This window comes from Hyperolius riggenbachi, chromosome 6, assembly GCF_040937935.1.
Source record: "Hyperolius riggenbachi isolate aHypRig1 chromosome 6, aHypRig1.pri, whole genome shotgun sequence".
Classification (NCBI taxonomy): Eukaryota; Metazoa; Chordata; class Amphibia; order Anura; family Hyperoliidae; genus Hyperolius; species Hyperolius riggenbachi.
Window position 1 is genome coordinate 320,811,861 of NC_090651.1, and position 20,244 is coordinate 320,832,104.

At 43.1% G+C, this 20,244-nt stretch overlaps 1 protein-coding gene across 3 annotated transcripts in view; it reads right to left on the reverse strand.

Moving 5' to 3' along the window:
* Positions 1-20,244, reverse strand: part of PRR12 (proline rich 12) — a 133,495-nt gene that overhangs the window by 20,239 nt on the left and 93,012 nt on the right. For 2 of the 3 annotated variants that reach the window (XM_068241387.1, XM_068241390.1), the window contains exons 3-7: positions 19,424-19,585; positions 11,009-14,631; positions 7,903-8,425; positions 1,502-1,833; positions 429-545 (exon numbers count right to left, since the gene is read on the reverse strand). In XM_068241387.1, coding sequence (XP_068097488.1) covers positions 429-545; positions 1,502-1,833; positions 7,903-8,425; positions 11,009-14,631; positions 19,424-19,585 — 4,757 coding nt within the window. The remainder of the gene's footprint in view (positions 1-428; positions 546-1,501; positions 1,834-7,902; positions 8,426-11,008; positions 14,632-19,423; positions 19,586-20,244) is intronic. The other variant, XM_068241389.1, reaches the window with a different exon arrangement.

Sequence of the window (20,244 nt, forward strand, 5' to 3'; positions counted from 1 at the left end):
CCTGCCAGCACCTGTGCAGTAAAGCCCAACCCCAGCCAACTGGAAGAGGATTGGGGGGGGGGGGGGGGGGGGGGTCGGCTTTTAGGCGAGTTACGTGGGGCAGAGAGGAGAACGTTCACCAAATGTTTTGACCTCTGGTATCCTTTAAATCCTTCCCAGTCCTCTCTCCGTGTCCCGCTGGGCTCCTGTTGAGCAAGCCTTAAGAGGGAGCCCGAACGAGGAGACAGAGGGAGGACTAAGAAGGCTCTATGGGATACAGATCATTCCCTTTTCTTACATGAGTATGTAACTTTTTTTAATTTTTTTTTTATTTAGGAGGCTACCAGTATCCTTTAAGACTATTATGCCGTTGACATGTTAAAGAATATGAGGAATGTGGTATTTTGATGAATGTGTACAATTCTGTTACAAACTTCTGAGTGGCTTACATTGCTGGTGGCACAGAACTGGCGTTGCCCATCTTTGATCTCCGGTGTAAATTTCTGTAGTAACGCTTTCTGAACCCGCCAGATCGGAGGAGGCTCTCGGCCTGTCTGCAGCGCAAGCTGTGAACACAAAGACAGAAGGTTATAAACAGCTCAGGGAGTCCATGACTAAATATCACAATTCTTTATTTCTGTTGTGTACTGTGTGACAATCTTGTCTACTGCCAATTTATATGGACTCTGAAAATGCAAATTCTGTATGATCGGGATTAGATGGCGCCATTCCCAGACTCCGCCTACTACTAGCAGGTCAGTGGCTCCAGAAGCAGCTTTACTTGTATCGCTACAAAACTCATCACCATAACTGATGTGTGTAACATCTCCAAAACAGAAGATGGCGGTAAGGCTGCTGGTGTGAAATGTGATGCAGAAACGGTGAGGCCACAAAGCAAAATCGCATGTGGGGCTGCTGCATTTTCAGGTGTCATCTGAATTCGTATCTTTCAATAAGATACAATCATCAATCAATCAAATGGTCTTCATGAACATCCAAGATATCAGAATGGCTAATTCATCAATAAGACTTATTCTTTAGTATTCTGATTATTCAATTCTTCAAGAAGGTCACATAGTATGTGGTTTGGCTCAGCAAAATTTACATATTAAATAGAATCACCGTTCTGTTGTAAAGAGTTAAACGTATTCGAGCATCCACTCCCACCAGATGCTATCATAAACCGACAGAAGCTGTTTTGGGGAGGATCGATTGGTCTGAGCAGCTACACCATGATGCAGAGAGAGGAGCTGTGAGGCCCCAATGTGGAGGGGGGCCGCATTCAGCAACGGGGGGCTTTCAACTATGAGTGAAGCCTCAATAAGATCCCGAAGCTCCCCTTTATCTGTATCACTTATTTAGTCACTTTTCCGGCTTACTGTGCATGCTTTTGCAGCCATGATGCAGGGAGAGGAGCTGTGCGGCCCCAAAATGATTAGCGATAATGCCCTTGGCTCGGGTACACTTTAATTAAATCTAAACTTTTGACTGAAGGAGTCAGTTTCATAAGAAAAGTGCTCACCTTCAAAGCCTGGATGTCCTCGACTCGAATGACAAACTCATCCCTCTCCCGGAAGATTCCCTCACCACTGCTTTCCACGTCTTCATCGTCCGTCTCCCCGCATATAGCAGCTGTGTCCTGCTTCTTAGCCAAATGTAGGGGTCTGGTGTCTTCAGGTTCCTCTTGCTCAGGAGATGACTGGGAAGGAGGGTCTTCTGGTGGAGGAGGAGGAGGAGCTTCTGGAGGAGAAGGTGGTGACACAGGTGGTGGCTCTGGCTGTGATAAAGGCTCTGAAGGCACAGGGCTTGAAACTTTCTCCTCAACCACAGGAGGTGCTAAAGCTATAAAGAAGTCTAATGAGAAACCAACTTTCCAGGTAATTAAATTATTCTAAAAAGTTCTAAAAATGTAGATTTGTTTTTACATGCTTTCATATAAAAAACGAAAGTTTGGGTGTACATTGCCTACTTTTATTCACATAGCATTCCTCAGCTACAAACACCCCATAATGGTTACACTTCTGAGAGGGTACAAAGTCAATTAACACTGGTCAACCAGTGTTAGGTCAGCAAACAGCTGTAGATCACTGCAACAAAAATGGTCCTCAGGAATAATGCATTGTAATTCAGAATTCCTGCAGGATAATGGAAATGTTGTATACAGGTTGAAAATGGACCAAATGACTACCACCTTAGTGGGATTTAATAATTTTCAAGCTGCACACATTTCCATAACCCTGCATCAACTTGGAAATATTTGCATCACATCTAGAAATCTGTTGAGTTGCTAAGCCATATACCCTGAAGGATGGACAAACTGACCATTAAAATGATGGTGGACAATAAGCATGACTTAAAGGGAATGTCCAAGCAAAATAAAAAAAATGAGTTTCACTTACCTGGGGCTTCTACCAGCCCCATGCAGCCATCCTGTGCCCTTGTAGTCACTCACTGCTGCTCCAGTCCCCCGCTGGCAGCTTTCCGACCTGGGAGGTCGGCGGGACGCATTGCGTACATTTTTACGCATTCCCGCTAGTGCAGGAACATTAGCACATACATTTTTACGCATTACTGGCTCAATGCGTAAATTTTTACGCATTGAACCAGTAACGCGTAAAAATGTATGTGTTAATGTTCCTGCACTAGCGGGAATGCGTAAAAATGTACGCAATGCGTCCTGCCGACCTCCAAGGTCGGCAAGCTGCCAGCGGGGGACTGGAGCAGCAGTGAGTGATTATGAGGGCACAGGATGGCTGCATGGGGCTGGTAGAAGCCCCAGGTAAGTGAAACTCATTTTTTTATTTTGCTTGAACCTTCCCTTTAAAGACTATCCAGCCGAAGCTCAGGTACAAAATTAGATACTTACCTGAAGAGAGGGAAGCCTCAAACTCCTATTGAGGCTTCCCTCCCTGCTGTACGGTCTGGGATCTGCACAAGTGGGTATGTTTAATGGGGGCCTTAAGCGTTTTGAACTTTCCTTTTAATTTACCTCCCTGCTGTGTTGTCCCCTGTCACTGAGCCGACCCCGCCCGTGCATGCGCAATACGCCAGAACCATGGGCTCTGTGGTACTGCGCAAGCGCGGGTTGGCTCGCGAGGCTATTGTAGGGCACCGCTTCTGGAGGAAGAGCTACGCAGCCCCTATGCAGAGGGAGGTTGCGCTCAGCAACGGGGGGCTTCAGATCAGAGAGGTAAGCCTCAATAGGATCCTGAGGCCTCCCTCTCTTAACCACTTCTCATCCAGACCTTGTTTCCCACTTATGGACCAGTGCAGTTTTGACAGTTTAGCTATATCCCTATTTAATCAGAAATAACTTTACCCCAACTTATGACACAGAAATGAAATACATTTTGGGGTTTTTTTTTTTTAAGACAAACTAGGCTTTCATTGTATGCCATTTTTTCCCTACAACAATTTTGTTTTCTATGAATTTTAATAGGAAAACAAGGAAAATAAATAGAAAAAACACATTATTTCTCAGTTTTACCAATTCCGGTTTAAAAATAAAAAGTGCTACTGTAGATAAAAAACACAAATTTTGTTTTGGCTATTCTTACTGCTTATCACAAAACTTAGATTATGTTCCTGACACAATTTAAGGTGAAGATATTTGATTCTGAAATAATGCTACAGAGTGTATTTTTCACTATGAACTGAGAAAATAAAAGTATTTTTAATGGTAAAAATCAATCTCATTAGCTCAGGAAACATATATTCCCGTTCACCAATTAGTGCTGCATCAGATAGTGCCAGAAATGTGCACAGGAGAAAGCCCAATCCTGCACAGTACTGCTTCTGCTACAAGACATATCTACTGACTTGTGGCTTAGATGAAGTCACAGAGGACGTAGATATATTGCAGTGGTGGATAAAGTGGTTAAAGAGACTCTGTAACAAATTTTTCAGCCTTAGTTCTTCTATCCTATAAGTTCCTATGCCTGTTCTAATGTGCTCTGGCTTACTGCAGCCTTTCCTAATTGCACTGTCTCTATAATAAATCTTATCTCCTTTCCTCTGTCCTGTCTGTCGGGCTAAGGCTTGTGTGGAATGTGTAGCACTGCTTGTGATTGGATAGAAGCGATACACACCCTCTGCAGGCCCCCTGCATACTCTGAATGACTCATACACTATGCTTAGCTGAGCCTATTAGAAGCTGGTTAGTTTGTTTGTAAACACTGCCTAAAACTGTTAATTACAAGCCAGGATTGCAGCAGAGAGTGGCAGAAACAGCACAGAGGGGCACAGGAGAAAATAAGGAATAGAATGGTATGCTTTTTAGTGTAAGAATATTAGAGTACAGATTATCTTTAAGGTAATTATCTGATTTTGATCCCGAGCTTCCACTTAAAAGTAAAACTGTATCAAAGTCTTCTACTGCCTCTTCATGTTCATTGGTTGTTTGGTTTGAACAATTTTTTTTATGTTGCAAACAACCATTTTTTATGGTTACAAATTAAAAGAGAATTCAGTTCTGTAGGCAATGGTCAGATCACATGACTGGCTTCTAATTAACATAGCCACACCCATGGGAACTCCCAGGGCTGTTAAATACAACAGCACTGAAAGGTAGACTAACAAAGTTTTATTTGTACAAGGGATGCTGACCTTTCCTGCATAATGCATACTGCAAGCTAGTGACAATGACAAGTAGAGATGGTCAATAAACAGTTAATAGTTGATGCAATAACTGAAGATTTCAACAGGTCAAGATCAAAGGCATACTTTCCATGAAATTAACTTAAGAGTGGTGTCAACTCAAAAGATTAGGCCCGGTTCACATTAGCGGTCGCCGTCCGGAATCGCCGTGCCGGAGCCGGACCGCATGCAGAACGGACGGAACGGACGCACGGCATAGCAATGAAAGCCTATGCGTCCGTTCACATGCGTCCGTTTCGTCCGGACCGGATCCGGACTCCGGCATAAGACCCAACATGCGCTATTTTTTGGTCCGGCTCCTCCGGCAGCCGTCTCCGGAGCGGAGCCGGACTGCACCATCCGGCCAATACAAACCAATGAGAACCGGAGAGCGCACAACACACTGGCTAAAAATCCGGATGTTCTACCCCACTTCCTATGCGTATTGAAGCGGCGATTTTGGATGGGGACACATGGGCAAGCATTTTGGAGTGGAGCAGCAGTGATTTTAAACGTGCTGGAGATGTTGGCAGTATGTCGGAGGTGGAGGTGAGTGCTAAACAGCGGAGGGCCTGATTCCACAGGTCCACCTTCTGCTGACCTCCCAGACCCCAACATTTTTATTCCTTTTCTACTATCTTTTGCCAAACGGATCCGGATCGCATCCTGATGAACACCTGATGCAAACTGACCGGATCCGGATCAGAACCGTACGGTTCCGATCCGGATCCGGTCCGGATCCGGTCAGGTCATCCGGTCCGTTTGGCAGAGAACCGCAAGTGTGAACGGGGCCTTAGCATTTTAATGACCACAGTAACAGGCCTAACCCTTACAACCTGTAAATTTGTTTGTTTGTTTAAGAAAATCAGATGTTAAAGTGGATCCGAGGTAAACTTTTACTCATTGCATAATTGTGTTCCTTTCATATAGTTTATAGGGCATTCCCCAAGCCAAATACTTTTTTTTTGTTTTGAGTGGTAGCTACATAAAACACCACTAGAGGGCGCATGTGTCCCTCTAGTCCGATCGCCGCCGGCAACAAAAGTAAACAGGAGATTGCGTATAGAACGCAATCTCCTGTTTGGCTTCTCCTGTCGCCATGGCTACGATCGGAATGACGTCATGGACGTCAGCCGACGTCCTGACTTCAGATCCATCCGATCCAGCCCTTTGCGCTGCCCGGGACTGATTGGTCCGGGCTGCGCAGGGCTCTGGCGTGGGGGGGGGGGGGGGCCTCTTCCGCCGCTACGTGTGGACGATCGCCGCAGAGCGGCAGCGATCGAGCTGGACGCGCAGCTAGAAAAGTGCTGGCTGCGCGTACAGCAATTTACAGCACAGGAATCGCCCCACCAGGGGCTGAGATATCCTCCGCGGCGGCTTACCCCGAGCTCAGCTCAGAGATCGGGGTTATCGCTAAGGAGGTTAAAGCGGATCCGAGATGGAAAAATTAACTATAACAAGTAACTTGTCTATATATCTTATCTAATGTTTAGTTAGTTTACACAGCAAATCTAGCTGCAAACCGCTTCAACAGTTTATGATGATTTAATCCTGTGATACAATGAGAGCGGCCATGTTCTGTTTGTCATCAGTACACAGGCAATCTGCAACTGCATCTCCACCCCTCAGCCTGTGAAAAATTCACTCTCCCCTCCTTCCCTCTGCCTCTGAAATCTCTGGCTAGTAGCCGCCTCCTCCTCCACCTGCCCAGACTGAGCTCCCATAAGCCCTTGCTGCATGGGTCTTAGTGCCTTGGCGTTTTGGAGAAGCTGTGGGCGAGGCTTGTTTAGTTTATAGGGGATTAGAGTATTAAAACAAAAACAATAAAGTATTTGGCTTGAGGAATGCCCTATAAACTATATGGAAGGAACACAATTATGCAATGAATAAAAGTTCATCTCGGATCCACTTTAAAATAACTTTTTTTCAGAATAATTTTCGTATTTTCTTGACTGCTGGTGGTCTAAAAGGCATTTTATTGACTAAATGTGATAATATCAACAAGGAGAGAACTCGGGAGAAAAAGTTAATTGACTTTTCTAAAAAGTATATTACATAGTAAATACAAATGTAATGTCAACCCCATTTTAGATATTTTCTTGCTTGGTGGAAGCTTTAAAAGTATTTTTTTAAAAAGGTTTAAAAATATTTACTTAGAGAAAACTTAGAAGTAAAATTAATAGGATATGGCCCCGTGTGCGATTTCCTATTTTCTTTTTGCATTAGCTGCTGTTGAAAAACGCTAACGTTCTCTGCATATAAACACGATGGGTGTCCAAAAAGATGAACATGAGAGTAGATACAGGTTTCCTTCAAGTGTTAACCTTGTCTAATTTTGGTTAGGGATCTATATACACAGGGTAAGTTGCAGTGGTAGTTTAGACATGTGATGGAGAATTAAGAAAACAGGGGTCCACATTAAAGAGAATCTGTATTGTTAAAATCGCACAAAAGTAAACATACCAGTGCGTTAGGAGACATCTCCTATTACCCTCTGTCACAATTTCGCCTCTCCTCGCCGCATTAAAAGTGGTTAAAAACAGTTTTAAAAAGTTTGTTTATAAACAAACAAAATGGCCACCAAAACAGGAAGTAGGTTGATGTACAGTATGTCCACACACAGAAAATACATCCATACACAAGCAGGTTGTATACATCCTTCCTTTTGAATCTCAAGAGATCATTTGTGTGTTTCTTTCCCCCTGCAGCTATCTTCCACTGAAGTGTCAGGCTGTTTCTTCCTGCAGAGTGCAGACAGCTCTGCCTGTATGTAATTCCTCAGTATGTGAAAGCCCAGCCAGCTCAGAGGAGGATTTATCCAGCTTGTAAAAGATAAGAGAGAAGCTGTCCTAATCTAAATAATACACAGGCAGTGTGCAGAGAGGGGCCTGGAGGGGGGAGATGCATCACAGAACCACAACACTGAAGAACTTGGCAGCCTTCCAGACACAGGCTGACAAGTCTGACAAGTGAGAGATAAGTTGATTTATTACAGAGATGGTGATAGTAGAACGTGCGGCAGTAAGCCAGAACACATTAGAATAGCTTTTGGAACTTGTAGGAGGATAAAAAACAGGATGCAATTTTTGTTACGGAGTCTCTTTAAAGCTTTGCTCTGGGACCCCATACTTCATAATCCCAATACATCAATCGGACAATGGATGTGCCCAAGATCCCATAGCTAGAAAACTGATACCACTACACCATCTGCTGATCAGAAAGAAAACAACTGACTAAATGTTGATTTAACAAGTATACTGTATCACCTACTTGGAAGCTATGACTAACCTGCACTTTCTGGCTCTTTGCGGTCAGTGGGATCATAGAGAGCGGAAATGGCTGAAGAGATGCTCTTCTGCAGATCTTGGTTTTTACTGACAGAGTCCTCCTCATCAGAAGAGAAGGAGGGCAAGGTCTCCAGATTCCTCTTCAGTTCATCGTCCAGCCTCTTGCAGGGGCTAGTGCAGCTCATAACTAAGCTGTCACTCTCCGTAGAGTCCAGTGTTCCAGAAAGCATCTGAGTCATCCCGAAAGAAGGCTGTGAAGCCTGCTGGGCAGACGGAGGCCGGTTCTTCGATGGGCTGGTGTTGGCTGTCGGTAACTGCTGCCTTTTGCCAGACTTCAAAAAGTCCAAAAAAGAGGCCATGAAACCCGACTTTATTTCTGGTTGCTTTTCCTCTACCTCCTTGATCTTCTGTTTGATCTTCTCTCGAGTCTGGCTGTTGTCAAGAGTGGTCTCCTGGGGAGGTGGAAGCATCTCAGCTTGATCCATCTGTAAAGAATCATTCCCTTTTGGCACTTGCAGCTTGATCTGACCAAAGAGATAACATAAAACACGGTAAGCTTTCTAGACCCTTGAAGTGGGGTTAAAATTTGATGAACCGTCCTTTACTTAAAATACCAAATAAAGAAAATGTAGACTTTTCAGACATCAAATGTTTAGTTACTTTTTTCTTTCATTTACTGTATTTTTTGGACTTTAAGACTCACTTTTTCTCCCCCAAAAGTGGGGGGAAAAAGTCACTGCGTCTTATAGTACAAATGCAGAGAGTTCCTAACTTGTGAATGCCTGCTAATATGAACCTCCAACCTGCCGCAATGTCGGGGACTCCCTGTACTGTGCTCATGCAAAGAGGACGCAGGGGACACAAAGGGGCATAGAGGATGACACAGGAGCATAGAGGCAGACACAAGGGGGACAGAGGAGGACACAAGGAGACACAAGAGGTATAAGGGGGCATGAGGTACAAAGGGGGCATAATCCACAAGATGCGCCTTCACCATGGATGCACCAAGTTTAGTATATATTTTTTTTACCCTGGTTTTGTCCTCTAAACCTAGGTGTGTGTTAGGGTCAGGGGCATCTTATAGTCTGAAAAATACAGGTTTCTTGTTTGATTATAGGAGTTATTCATACAAAGTAATACTTTGCTGAATAATCTCCAGTTCCCAATTCATGGCATCATTTGAAGGTGTTCTCACAACCTTTTATAACCTTATTTTTATATTGCTATAAGCTACATACAGATGCTATATTTTCATTGACGATTGTTCATGATCATCTCATGCAAAGATTTAGAGTGATTTGAGGTGTTGCGTTGTGCTTAGCTATCCACCATGTCAGATCACTAAGCAATTAACATAAATGACTGCTATTGTTCAGGATGTTCTGTTCAACCACCAAAAGCCCCTCACCCTCACAGAACAGGCTGTTAGGTTGTTTAGTTACACCCTATCTCTACAGCAGTCATTCCTAAAACTGTCAACTGGAGCGATCACTATTGATCGTTTTGTGTGAGAATTCTTTAGCATCTGTATGGACCTATAATGCCAGCATACCAGATGGCCCTCTACAAAATACATAGATTTATTCACATCTGTCCATGTTCCAAAATGGATTATCTAATGTTCCTATCCTAGCATATACATGAAGATAATTTAAAGCGGATCCGAGATAAAATGAACTCTAACAAGTAACTTGTCTATATATCTTATCTAAAGTTTAGATAGTTTACACAGCAAATCTAGCTGCAAACAGCTTCAACAGTATATGATTATTTCTCACTGTGATAAAATGAGAGCGGCTATGTTCTGTTTGTCACATTACACACATGAAAGCTGATCTGCATCTTCAGCCCTCAGCCTGTGACAAATTCACTCCCTTTCCCCCTCCCTCCTCCCCTGAAATCTCTGGCTAGAAACCTCCTCCTGCCCAGACTGAGCGCCCATAAGCCCTTGCTACAATGCCAAGGCACTGGAAAAGCTGTGGGCGAGGCTTGTTTAGTTTATAGCAAATTAGAGTATTAAAACAAAACACACAAAAAAAGGTATTTGGCTTGAGGAATTCCCTATAACTATATGAAAGGAACACAATCATGCAATGAGGACTAGGCAAAATGGAGCATTTGCCCAAAGTCACTGATTTTAGTTTATCTGAAATAACGGCTCTAGATTGTTGCTGTAGGCATCTGGTGTTTTCTGACTGTAGGTAACATTAAGTCATATGCCAATTTACATAAACATATGCTCTTGAGCAGTGGGAAAAACTAGTAGCACCAGAAAAGAACACATGAAAACATGGAGAACATATACCAACTCCAAAGCAAAAAGTATCTTTTCAGCTTTGTAATCTAAAACACTAATTTCACATGCCACGAGTGATAACCACGTTCTGTTAAGGCCCATACACACGTCGGATTTTTTTAAACGAGGGGTCGTTTGGACGTCCCGTCGTTCGGACGCCAAATCAGGTGTGTGTACAGTCCGTCGTTCAGCTGATAAGACTAGTTTAGAGCGAGACCAGTCTTATCAGCTGAACGACGGATTGTACACACGCCCGATTTGGCGTCCGAACGAATGAACGATGGGACGTCCAAACGACCCGTCGTTTATAAAAATCAGACGTGTGTATGGGCCTTTACATTCACTGGTTAACTTGAGTGTGAACAACGGCTTTCAAAAGCAAATATTGTAGGTCATGCCAGATTAACTCAGCAGTAGAGCTGCAAGAGTATTTGTCAATATACCTATATTTCCTGAGACAATCTAGCCAAGGTTTTCGGACCTCTTCATTAAACTCAAGCCAGGACAAATCCTAGTGGCAACACAGCAATATAAATGAATCAGTCTGGCCTTATGTAGGGAGATATATCAGGGGGAGTGGTAACAACTGCTGAGCTTTGTACTCCATCAAACGTTAACATAGTCAGCAGTGGTGACATTTTTTTAATCAATTTGTGATCAGACTTTAGCTGACATATGATCAAATAGTGGCGCAAAGTAGTAATCCAAGTAAACAATCAAAGTCATGAAAAGATCTACCATATACCTAATTGCAAAAAATCTAACTGTATATGAAAGCAATGTAATTATTGTACAATAATATATTGCATACCTTTAGTGGTTTCAGTGGCTCCATTGGTATACTTGCTCTTCCCTCATCGGACATCCTCCTTCCTCTCCCTCTACCTCTCCCACGAGGCCTTCTAACACCATCATGTCCTAAAACATGTGGTTCTACAAGGGGTCTGATTCTCGGCCTTCCTCTAGGCCTTGGTGGTCCCTCTCTTTTCGGTTTTGTGGGCTTCCTGCCTCTTCTCTTTGGACCATCCATGTTATTTGGTGGACAAAAGTCAATATCTCCCATTGGACTAATGTTGGGGCGAGTACGACAGCTAGATATAAGATCTGGGAGAAGATCAGGCAGCCTACGACTATTTAACCTAATATCTGCAGGGACATCCTCCTTGTCTTCATCATCTTCAAATTCATACTCTTGAGCATAGTTTTTCTTGGGAGGCTGAAAAGAAGGTTCCCTCTTTTTTAGCAGGTGGAATGACGATGTCTTGAGAAGTTTTTTGGGTTTGGAAGAACAGAAAATGGGTGAAGTTAGGCCAGGTTTCACTTCTGAAGTCTGCTGGCCATGACTAGACTGAATTAGTCCTAACTGTTCTGTGTTGACAGTGGATGGTAGTTCATGTTTTACAGATACAGAGTCAAGACCCAAGTGAACATTCTGCTGATTGTCGTTACTATCAGAAGTGCAGAAACCTGAATAGCCTTGGCTAGACTGCATCATTTCATAACTGTTTTTCATTGCCTCATTTCTGTCCATGCTTTGGGAACCATCATCAGCACAACTTGACTTGGGAAATTCATCATTACCACAGGACTGTTGGCAAAACATATCTTCCATTCCAGGGAAAAAGCTTCTCTCTTCATCTTGCAAAAGAGAATCAGGAAAGCATATAGATGTCAAAGGAACAAACCTTTGCTTTGAACCTTGAGGACTTGGACTATCAAACTGGTCTTTTGGCTCCATTTGACCTTGAGGCACCTGTTGGGAGGACTCTGCATCCAAATGCAAGGGATCGCCTGCATCAGATAAGAGATGTTGTTGACCTTGCACAGATCCGTTCTGCCCCAAATGTGACTCCAAGTTCAAGTCAGGTTCCAAGAAGTCCTGGATTTCTTGAGGCCGAGATAATGCTTGCATGCCATCATTCTGAGGAAGTCCTTCCATGCTCTCTGATTGAAGGGATTGCTGCATCCTTTCAGGTTGCATCTCTGCTTGCATGCGTTCTGTCTGCATTTGTGCCTGTAACTGAGGAGACTGCTGGTCTGACTGCATTTGGTGGGAATCCATCAGCTGTGCCTCTATTGATTGAGATCGAGAGTGTACCTCCAAAGACTGAGAGCGTACATGGGCTTGCATTTGCTGGGACTGTAAGTGGGCCTCCAGAGCCTGTGACTGCAATTGCATCTGTAGCTGCGGAGATTGTGCTTCAGCTTGGATCCTTTGCGGCTCCATGAGGTGAACATCCATGGGCGTCTGTACTTTTCTCTGGTGTGACTGCAGCTGGCTCTGTGTATGAGTAAGGACCGACTGCAGTAGTTGTGATTGCTGAGTGGTTGGCTGGTGTGTAAGAGAAAGTGGCAGATCTGGGGAGGTATCCATCATCATTGGAGTGCCTTGTTGGCTTTGAAGCATGTTGTGAGTCTCTATGGACTGGCTCTCCACCATTCTATGAGCTTGTGAGGCATGTTCGGGAGTCTTTTGCAGATTTGAATGAGCTGAATACATGTCTTTACTTGAGGTGTCCATGTGTGGCATATGGTCTACTGACTTCTTGATATCCTGAGTGTAGGAATCCATGGGACCAGTCTGGTGACTATAGTGAACAACTGATGTTCCCAAAGACTCTGGTGTTGATCTCTGGTTGGCATAATCCTTATGGCGATCAGTTTTTTTCTTGTCTTTTAGACTTTGAAGAGACATCTCTAAACCTTGGTTATCCAAGTTAGAATTAGTCCTTATAACACTTTGTAGATGGTATCTCTCTTCCGTTTTGCTCATTTCATAGCCCATTGATTTACTAGACCTGTCCTCACACTCCACCAGGCTTTCAGAGGAGACTCGAGGAGGACTTTGTGACTGTAATAGGTGTTGAATAAGAAAGTCTTCATCATCTGTCCTTTCACTAGAGAGAAGATCAGAATCAGATTTTGGTTTGCTGTAGGAAGGTGTTCTTTCTAAACTGGGCTGGGAATTTTGATAACTTTGTGAATGTGAGGCCTGCATGTATGAGGGTGAAAGCACAGAAGTCAAATATTTCTGAGACTGACCGGGGGAAGCTACACTTTGAGAGCGACTTGATGTAGGGGACTGAAGAGGCCGGATTATTTGAGAGGGACTTGAATCTGATAAATTCTGTCCATGACTGACCGAAGAATAACCAATAGATTGGCCATGACTGGACATGGCCGGTGAATGGCAAGTACTGTAGCTTAGGGATGGACTAGCAGTTGGTAGACCTTGTGAATGAGCAGGAACATAACTAGGAGCCTGACTGGCAGACACATGGGACTCTGTTTGAACGCTGTAATTTGGAATCTGTCCTACTGAAGACAAGCCTTGTAAATGCTCCGGTGAGTAGGTCTGATTCTGGCTCACACACGTCTGCAAACCTTGAGACTGACTAGTTGAATAACTTTGGGATTTACTCCCACTGGTCAGGTCTTGGGCTTGACTTGATGTAAAGCCTTGTGACTGAGTAACAGCTGAAAGATTCTGAGACTGAGAATAACTTTGTGATTGGGACATAGAAAGAAGATTTTGCGGCTGTCCAGGAGAGTATGCTTGAGGCTGGCTAGCGATGACAGAGCTGGGCTTTGGAGTGGAAGAAGAGGAGTAGTGTGTCTGTCCAGTGGTGGCAATACTTTGGCACTTTGGAGTGGCGGTGGATCGAGGAGTCTGCCTGGACGCTGAGTAGCTTTTGGACTTGTTGGAAGAAGATGATGTTGAATAACCTGGGGACTGGATTATTGGTCTGTAGCTTTGAGACTGTTCTTGGCGTGCTTGTGAGCTTTTCTGTTGCGAGCCCTCACTACTAACAGGTGACTGGTCTCCCAGTGGGCTACAGGACAAGCTGGAACGGTGCTGCATTTGCTGGTAACTACCTCCACAGCTTAGATAGTGCTGCAAGGAGTGGGCAGCAGCTGCAGCAGAGGGAAGCTGGGACTGCGCACTGGAGGGCCGCTGGTAGTGCTTGATAACGCTGTCTTGCCGGGGCATCGCTCTTTCAATTGAAGAGGCAGGGGAGCTTGAGAACACAGAGGCATTGTAGAGTTGGGATGTTTGCTCAGAAGGTCCGAGAGATGAGGACAGGAGGTTGAACTGGGAAGGGAGATGCCGTGATGCAGACTCCTGAGCACTACGATAGGCTGAGCTCTGAGATGGCAATCCAGTACCCAATACCGTGCTGCCCAGTCGGTCGAAACTCAGAGAAGATGGAACAGAGGACTGGGATGACTTAATATGAAGAAGGGGATCGTGAGGAGAGAGGAGTCCATTTGAAGTGGGGCTGAAGGTGGCGTCTTGAAGGGTCAATGAAGATGTTACAGGGAAGCTTCTACCGCTGAATGAGGCTGGGTGCTGGTAAGCCGAAAGGGCAGAGGATGATGGAAATGTACCGGCTCCAGATATAAAGAGTTCTGCTGGAGCGGGAGTGTGCATGGCTAAAACAAAAAGGAAAAAATATATACATATTAGAAGGCTGAACATAAACAGATGCACTGTAAACAAAATGCAATGAACACTAAACATTTCCTCACAAAATATTTTAAAAAAAACCTCTACGAGTGCTCTTTTAAACTACACATGACTCCAATTTTTGATACGATTAAAAAAGTCCTGCATGCTGCACTTTTTCTGCGTTTTTCTTGTTGCCAGCATCCAGTGAAAATCGCAAATCATAATCGCAAACCAGAATTGTGATTTGCAGCATAAAAGAAACCTCACACCTAGGAGTTAAAAAAAAAAGTAAAATATTTCTAAATGCTGTATATTAAACAGCTCCTATGCTTACACAGAGTATGAGACTTTCAAATACTGTATTAACCACTTCACCCTAAAGAAGTTTTTACCCTAACGGCCAAGAGCGATTTTCACCTTTCCATGCTCATCCCTTTCATTTGCCAATAGCTTAATCACTACTAATCACAATGAAATGAGCTAGATCTTGTTTTTTTCACCACTAATTAGGCTTTTGGGGGTTGATATTTGTTTTCAGTAATTACTTTATTTTCTATGCATTTTAAAGGGAAAAACAAGGGGGGAAAAAATGAAAAAATACACCATTTCTCCAATTGCATCCCCTATAGTTTTAATATAAACACTGCTACTGTACATAAAGCCCACACATTTTATCTGCCTATTTGTCCTGGTTATCACAAGATTTGAATTATGTCCCTAGTACAAAGTATGGTGACATTATTTGGAAATAAAGGTGTATTTTTTCTATGGAGGAGTTTTTTTCTTCACCACTCTCACGTGCACGCTCGCGGGAACACACGTGCACAGCAGCACCGTGACTTATAAAAACGTCTTGGAGCCGTTAAAAGGCTCTAGCAGGACGTTTTTATAAGTCTGATTGTCATTAAGTGGTTAAGAAGAGCACTGAGGCCATGTTAAAGGGGCACTACGGTGAAAAACTGTAAAATTTAAAATATGTGGAAACATATACAAATTAGAAGTACATTTTTTTCCAGAGTAAAATGAGCCATAAATTACTTTTCTCCTATGTTGCTGTCACTTACAGTAGGTAGTAGAAATCTGACAGAAGTGACAGGTTTTGGACTAGTCCATCTCTTCAGAGGGGATTCTCAGTAAGGCTTTTATTCTTTATAAAGATATTCCCTAAAAAGGATTTAAACAATGATGCTGGCCAGCTTGCCTGCTCCCTATACAGTTTTGGGGCAGTTGGACAGAGCAACTGCCATTCACTAAGTGCTTTTGAAAATAAATATATCCCTGAGAATCCCCTATAAAGAGATGGACTAGTCCAAAGCCTGTCACTTCTGTCAGATTTCTGCTACCTACTGTAAGTGACAGCAACATAGGAGAAAAGTAATTTATGGCTCATTTTACTCTGGAAAAAATGTACTTCTTAATAGTATATGTTTGCACATATTTTAAATTTTACCGTTTTTCCCTGTAGTGTCCCTTTAAGCTAAATCAAGCTTGTCATAGGAACCTTCAGTAGAATTACAGGGAATCCGGAGGGGAAAGAGATAAGGAGGCGGAGCACCTCTGAGGACAGTAAAGTAACAAGGCAATATACACTGTACAGCGCTGCAGCAGAAGTCGGCGATATATATACTAAATAACAATATATGCATTTTAAATGTTTACATTTTCATGATAGTGGTTCTCGAGGCTCACAAACGCTTGAACGGTAATATATCCAGGTTTCAAACTGCATACTCTCTTATTAAAAATACAATTAGTAACGCTTATTGGTTAAGCTGCAAAATTATTAACTAAAATCTGGGTTTGCAGGTTAAAAATTATGCCATACAGTATATCAACACTAATAAAGTCACAGCAAACATGTAAACTTGAAAATAAATATATTTTGGTACAGTGGTTTACAAAAGTATTCGGCCCCCTTGAAGTTTTCCACATTTTGTCACATTACTGCCACAAACATGAATCAATTTTATTGGAATTCCACGTGAAAGTCCAATACAAAGTGGTGTACACATGAGAAGTGGAACAAAAACCATACATGATTCCAAACATTTTTTTTACAAATAAATAACTGCAAAGTGGGGTGTGCGCAATTATTTAGCCCCCTTTGGTCTGAGTGCAGTCAGTTGCCCATAGACATTGCCTGATGAGTGCTAATGACTAAATAGAGTGCACTTGTGTGTAATCTAATGTCAGTACAAATACAGCTGCTCTGTGACGGCCTCAGAGGTTGTCTAAGAGAATATTAGGTGCAACACCATGAAGTCCAAAGAACACACCAGACAGGTCAGGGATAAAGTTATTGAGAAATTTAAAGCAGGCTTAGGCTACAAAAAGATTTTCAAAGCCTTGCACATCCCACGGAGCACTGTTCAAGCGATCATTCAGAAATGGAAGGAGTATGGCACAACTGTACACCTACCAAGACAAAGCCATCCACCTAAACTCACAGGCCAAACAAGGAGTACGCTGATCAGAAATGCAGCCAAGAGGCCCATGGTGACTCTGGACGAGCTGCAGAGATCTACAGCTCAGGTGGGGGAATCTGTCCATAGGACAACTATTAGTCGTGCCCTGGACAAAGTTGGCCTTTATGTAAGAGTGGCAAGAAGAAAGCCATTGCTAACAGAAAAGCATAAGAAGTCCTGTTTGCAGATTGCCTCAAGCCATGTGGGGGACACAGCAAACATGTGGAAGAAGGTGCATTGGTCAGATGAGACCAAAATGGAACTTTTTGGCCAAAATGCAAAAAGCTATGTGTGGCGGAAAACTAACACTGCACATCACTCTGAACACACCATCCCCACTGTCAAATATGGTGGTGGCAGCATCATTCTCTGGGGGTGCTTCTTTTCAGCAGGGGTCAGAGTTGATGGGAAGATGGATGGAGCCAAATACAGGGAAATCCTGGAAGAAAACCTCTTGGAGTCTGCAAAAAAACTTGAGATTGGGGCGGAGGTTCACCTTCCAGCAGGACGACGACCCTAAACATAAAGCCAGGGCAACAATGGAATGGTTTAAAACAAAACATACAAAACATGTGTTAGAATGGCCCAGTCAAAGTCCAGATCTAAATCCAATTGAGAATCTGTGGCAAGATATGAAAACTGCTGTTCACAAACGATGTCCATCTAATCTGACTGAGCTGGAGCTGTTTTGCAAAGAAGAATGGGCAAGGATTTCAGTCTCTAGATGTGCAAAGCTGGTAGAGACATACCCTAAAAGACTGGCAGCTGTAATTGCAGCAAAAGGTGGTTCTACAAAGTATTGACTCAGGGGGCTGAATAATTACGCGCACCAAACTTTGCAGTTATTTTTTTTTTTTTTTTTTTATGTTTGGAATCATGTAGGATTTTCGTTCCACTTCTCACGTGTACACCACTTTGTATTGGTCTTTCACGTCGAATTCCAATAAAATTGATTCTTGTTTGTGGCAGTAATGTGACAAAATGTGGAAAGCTTCAAGGGGGCCGAATACTTTTGCAAACCACTGTATGTTAAAGGGTTTAACCAATCAAAAAAGCTCAGTACACACACGTGCAGCTCTGGTCACCCAAAACGAACATTCATGACAACCGAGTGAAAATAAACGAAATAAACAATTGTATCTATCCTCCTTCTCCTACTAATTACTTTTTAAGATATTCCACAGTTTTATTTTACATTTAAATCTACTTTTTAAGTTTTTACTGTTTTATTGTTTTTGCTCAATGACACATTAATTGGAGTATGCCAGAGCTATAATCTATGAACTGTTGACCATTTTTCCTGCTCTAAGAAGCTACTTTCTGCAAGGAAAGTGTTTTATAGTTGTAAATTCTTATTAGTGAGGGTCACACTGTAGTCTGACCCAGACAGGTTGCTAACCACAAGAAAATGTATGCGCGCTCAACACCAAGCTTAACCCTTACAAGTCTGGCTGTGCAAATCTGGCTAATTTGGCTTATCATGAGGGCTTGCTCATGCAAAATTGCATTTGCTTTCGCATGCCAAACTTTGCAGGGTCAAAAACTAATACCGCGAAGCGGTTGCCCTGCGGGAATTAGTTCATGCTACATAGCACTATCCAGGAGCGCCACAGGGAGCTTCCCAATGCCCCCATACAACCGGGGGGGGCTGTGGGGCCTCAGGCTCTCTCACTGCCTAGGGACCACAGCGGCACCCCGGAGGGGGAGGCTGGGTGGCGCAGACGACAAGCCTAAAGCGTGGCCAGCGCCGGGGAGGGCCACGCTTGAACTAATTCCCGCAGGGCAACCGCTTCGCGGTATTAGTTTTTTGACCCTGCAAAGTTTGGCATGCGAAAGCAAATGCATTTTTGCATGAGCAATGCCTCATGATAAGCCAATTTAGCTAGATTTGCACAGCCAGACTTGTAAGGGTTAAGCTTGGTGTTGAGCACGCATACATTTTCTTGTGGTTAGCATGACCCAGACAGGAACTGCCACTTACATACCTGATGTTTAACTCTTTCAGGCAAAGAAAGAAAAAAATGAACACAGCATAATTAGTTGTGTGCTAGGCACTGTACATAAACACGCTGGGTCTTCCCTGGGGAAGAGAGAGGGGAGCACTGACAGGTATATGTGCATAAAATGATGGTACAGTACAAGTATATGTAAACAATAAGGAGCCAGTAAATTTTCGGATTTATTCTGCTAAAATTTGCTATGAATTTGCAACACCTTCAGAACGCAATTAGAGAATCGTTATAGTCGCTGTTGTATTAATATTAGACAAAAGATTCATTTATAAAGTGTTTGTAGCTGGATGTTGCGGTACCTGTCTGCCATGACGGTGTGCGGAACTGGGAGAGGAGGGAGGAGGCAGAGGGTCCAGGCTGGGGACCTCGGGATTCCAGGGCAGATATTAGATTCATCACCGAAGCGTCTGGGTTACCGCTGCCGGCATGATGGAGGCCAGTCTCAAACAACCCCGACAGTCCTAAGAGAAAAACACAATTTTACTTACATTAACAGCTTCTATAGAAGAAGAAGGAGTAGCAAAAAGCATACAATAGAAAAACAATAAAAAAACAAACAACATTAAAGAGGAACTTTAGTGAAAAGTGGAAAAAGATCAAATCAAATCAATACATTGCAAAGTGAGAAGTTAAAAAGTAGAAGAGAAATCAAGAAATGATTGCTATTCGCCACGTAATTTGTTCATATTGTTTGATCCACAATGAGCCTGCACATCATCATCTTTACTGCTGGCAGACGAGAAAAAAAAAAAACTAGACAGCACAATCTGCCACTATCTATAACCACACCCACTAACATTGTGATAGGCTAAAAGGTTGTCTTTTTTATAGATATAAATACTAGTTACTTGGTAGTTGGAAACAGCCCTCATTTCCCACAATGCAACAAGGTTCACACAAACACACGAAAAATGCAAAGGCATAAAAAACGCCATTTCAAAAATGCAGAAACAAACATGGCAGAAAACTCATGGTTGAAGACAATCCTGATGTCATCCCTTACTCCTCCAAGAAACTGCACGGTCATATCTAGCTTGCTTAGTAAACACATGTGAGCTCAGCATAGACCGTATTTCACCATTCTTCAGAGGGCTGAGGTGTATTTCCCTTCTCAGCCGCA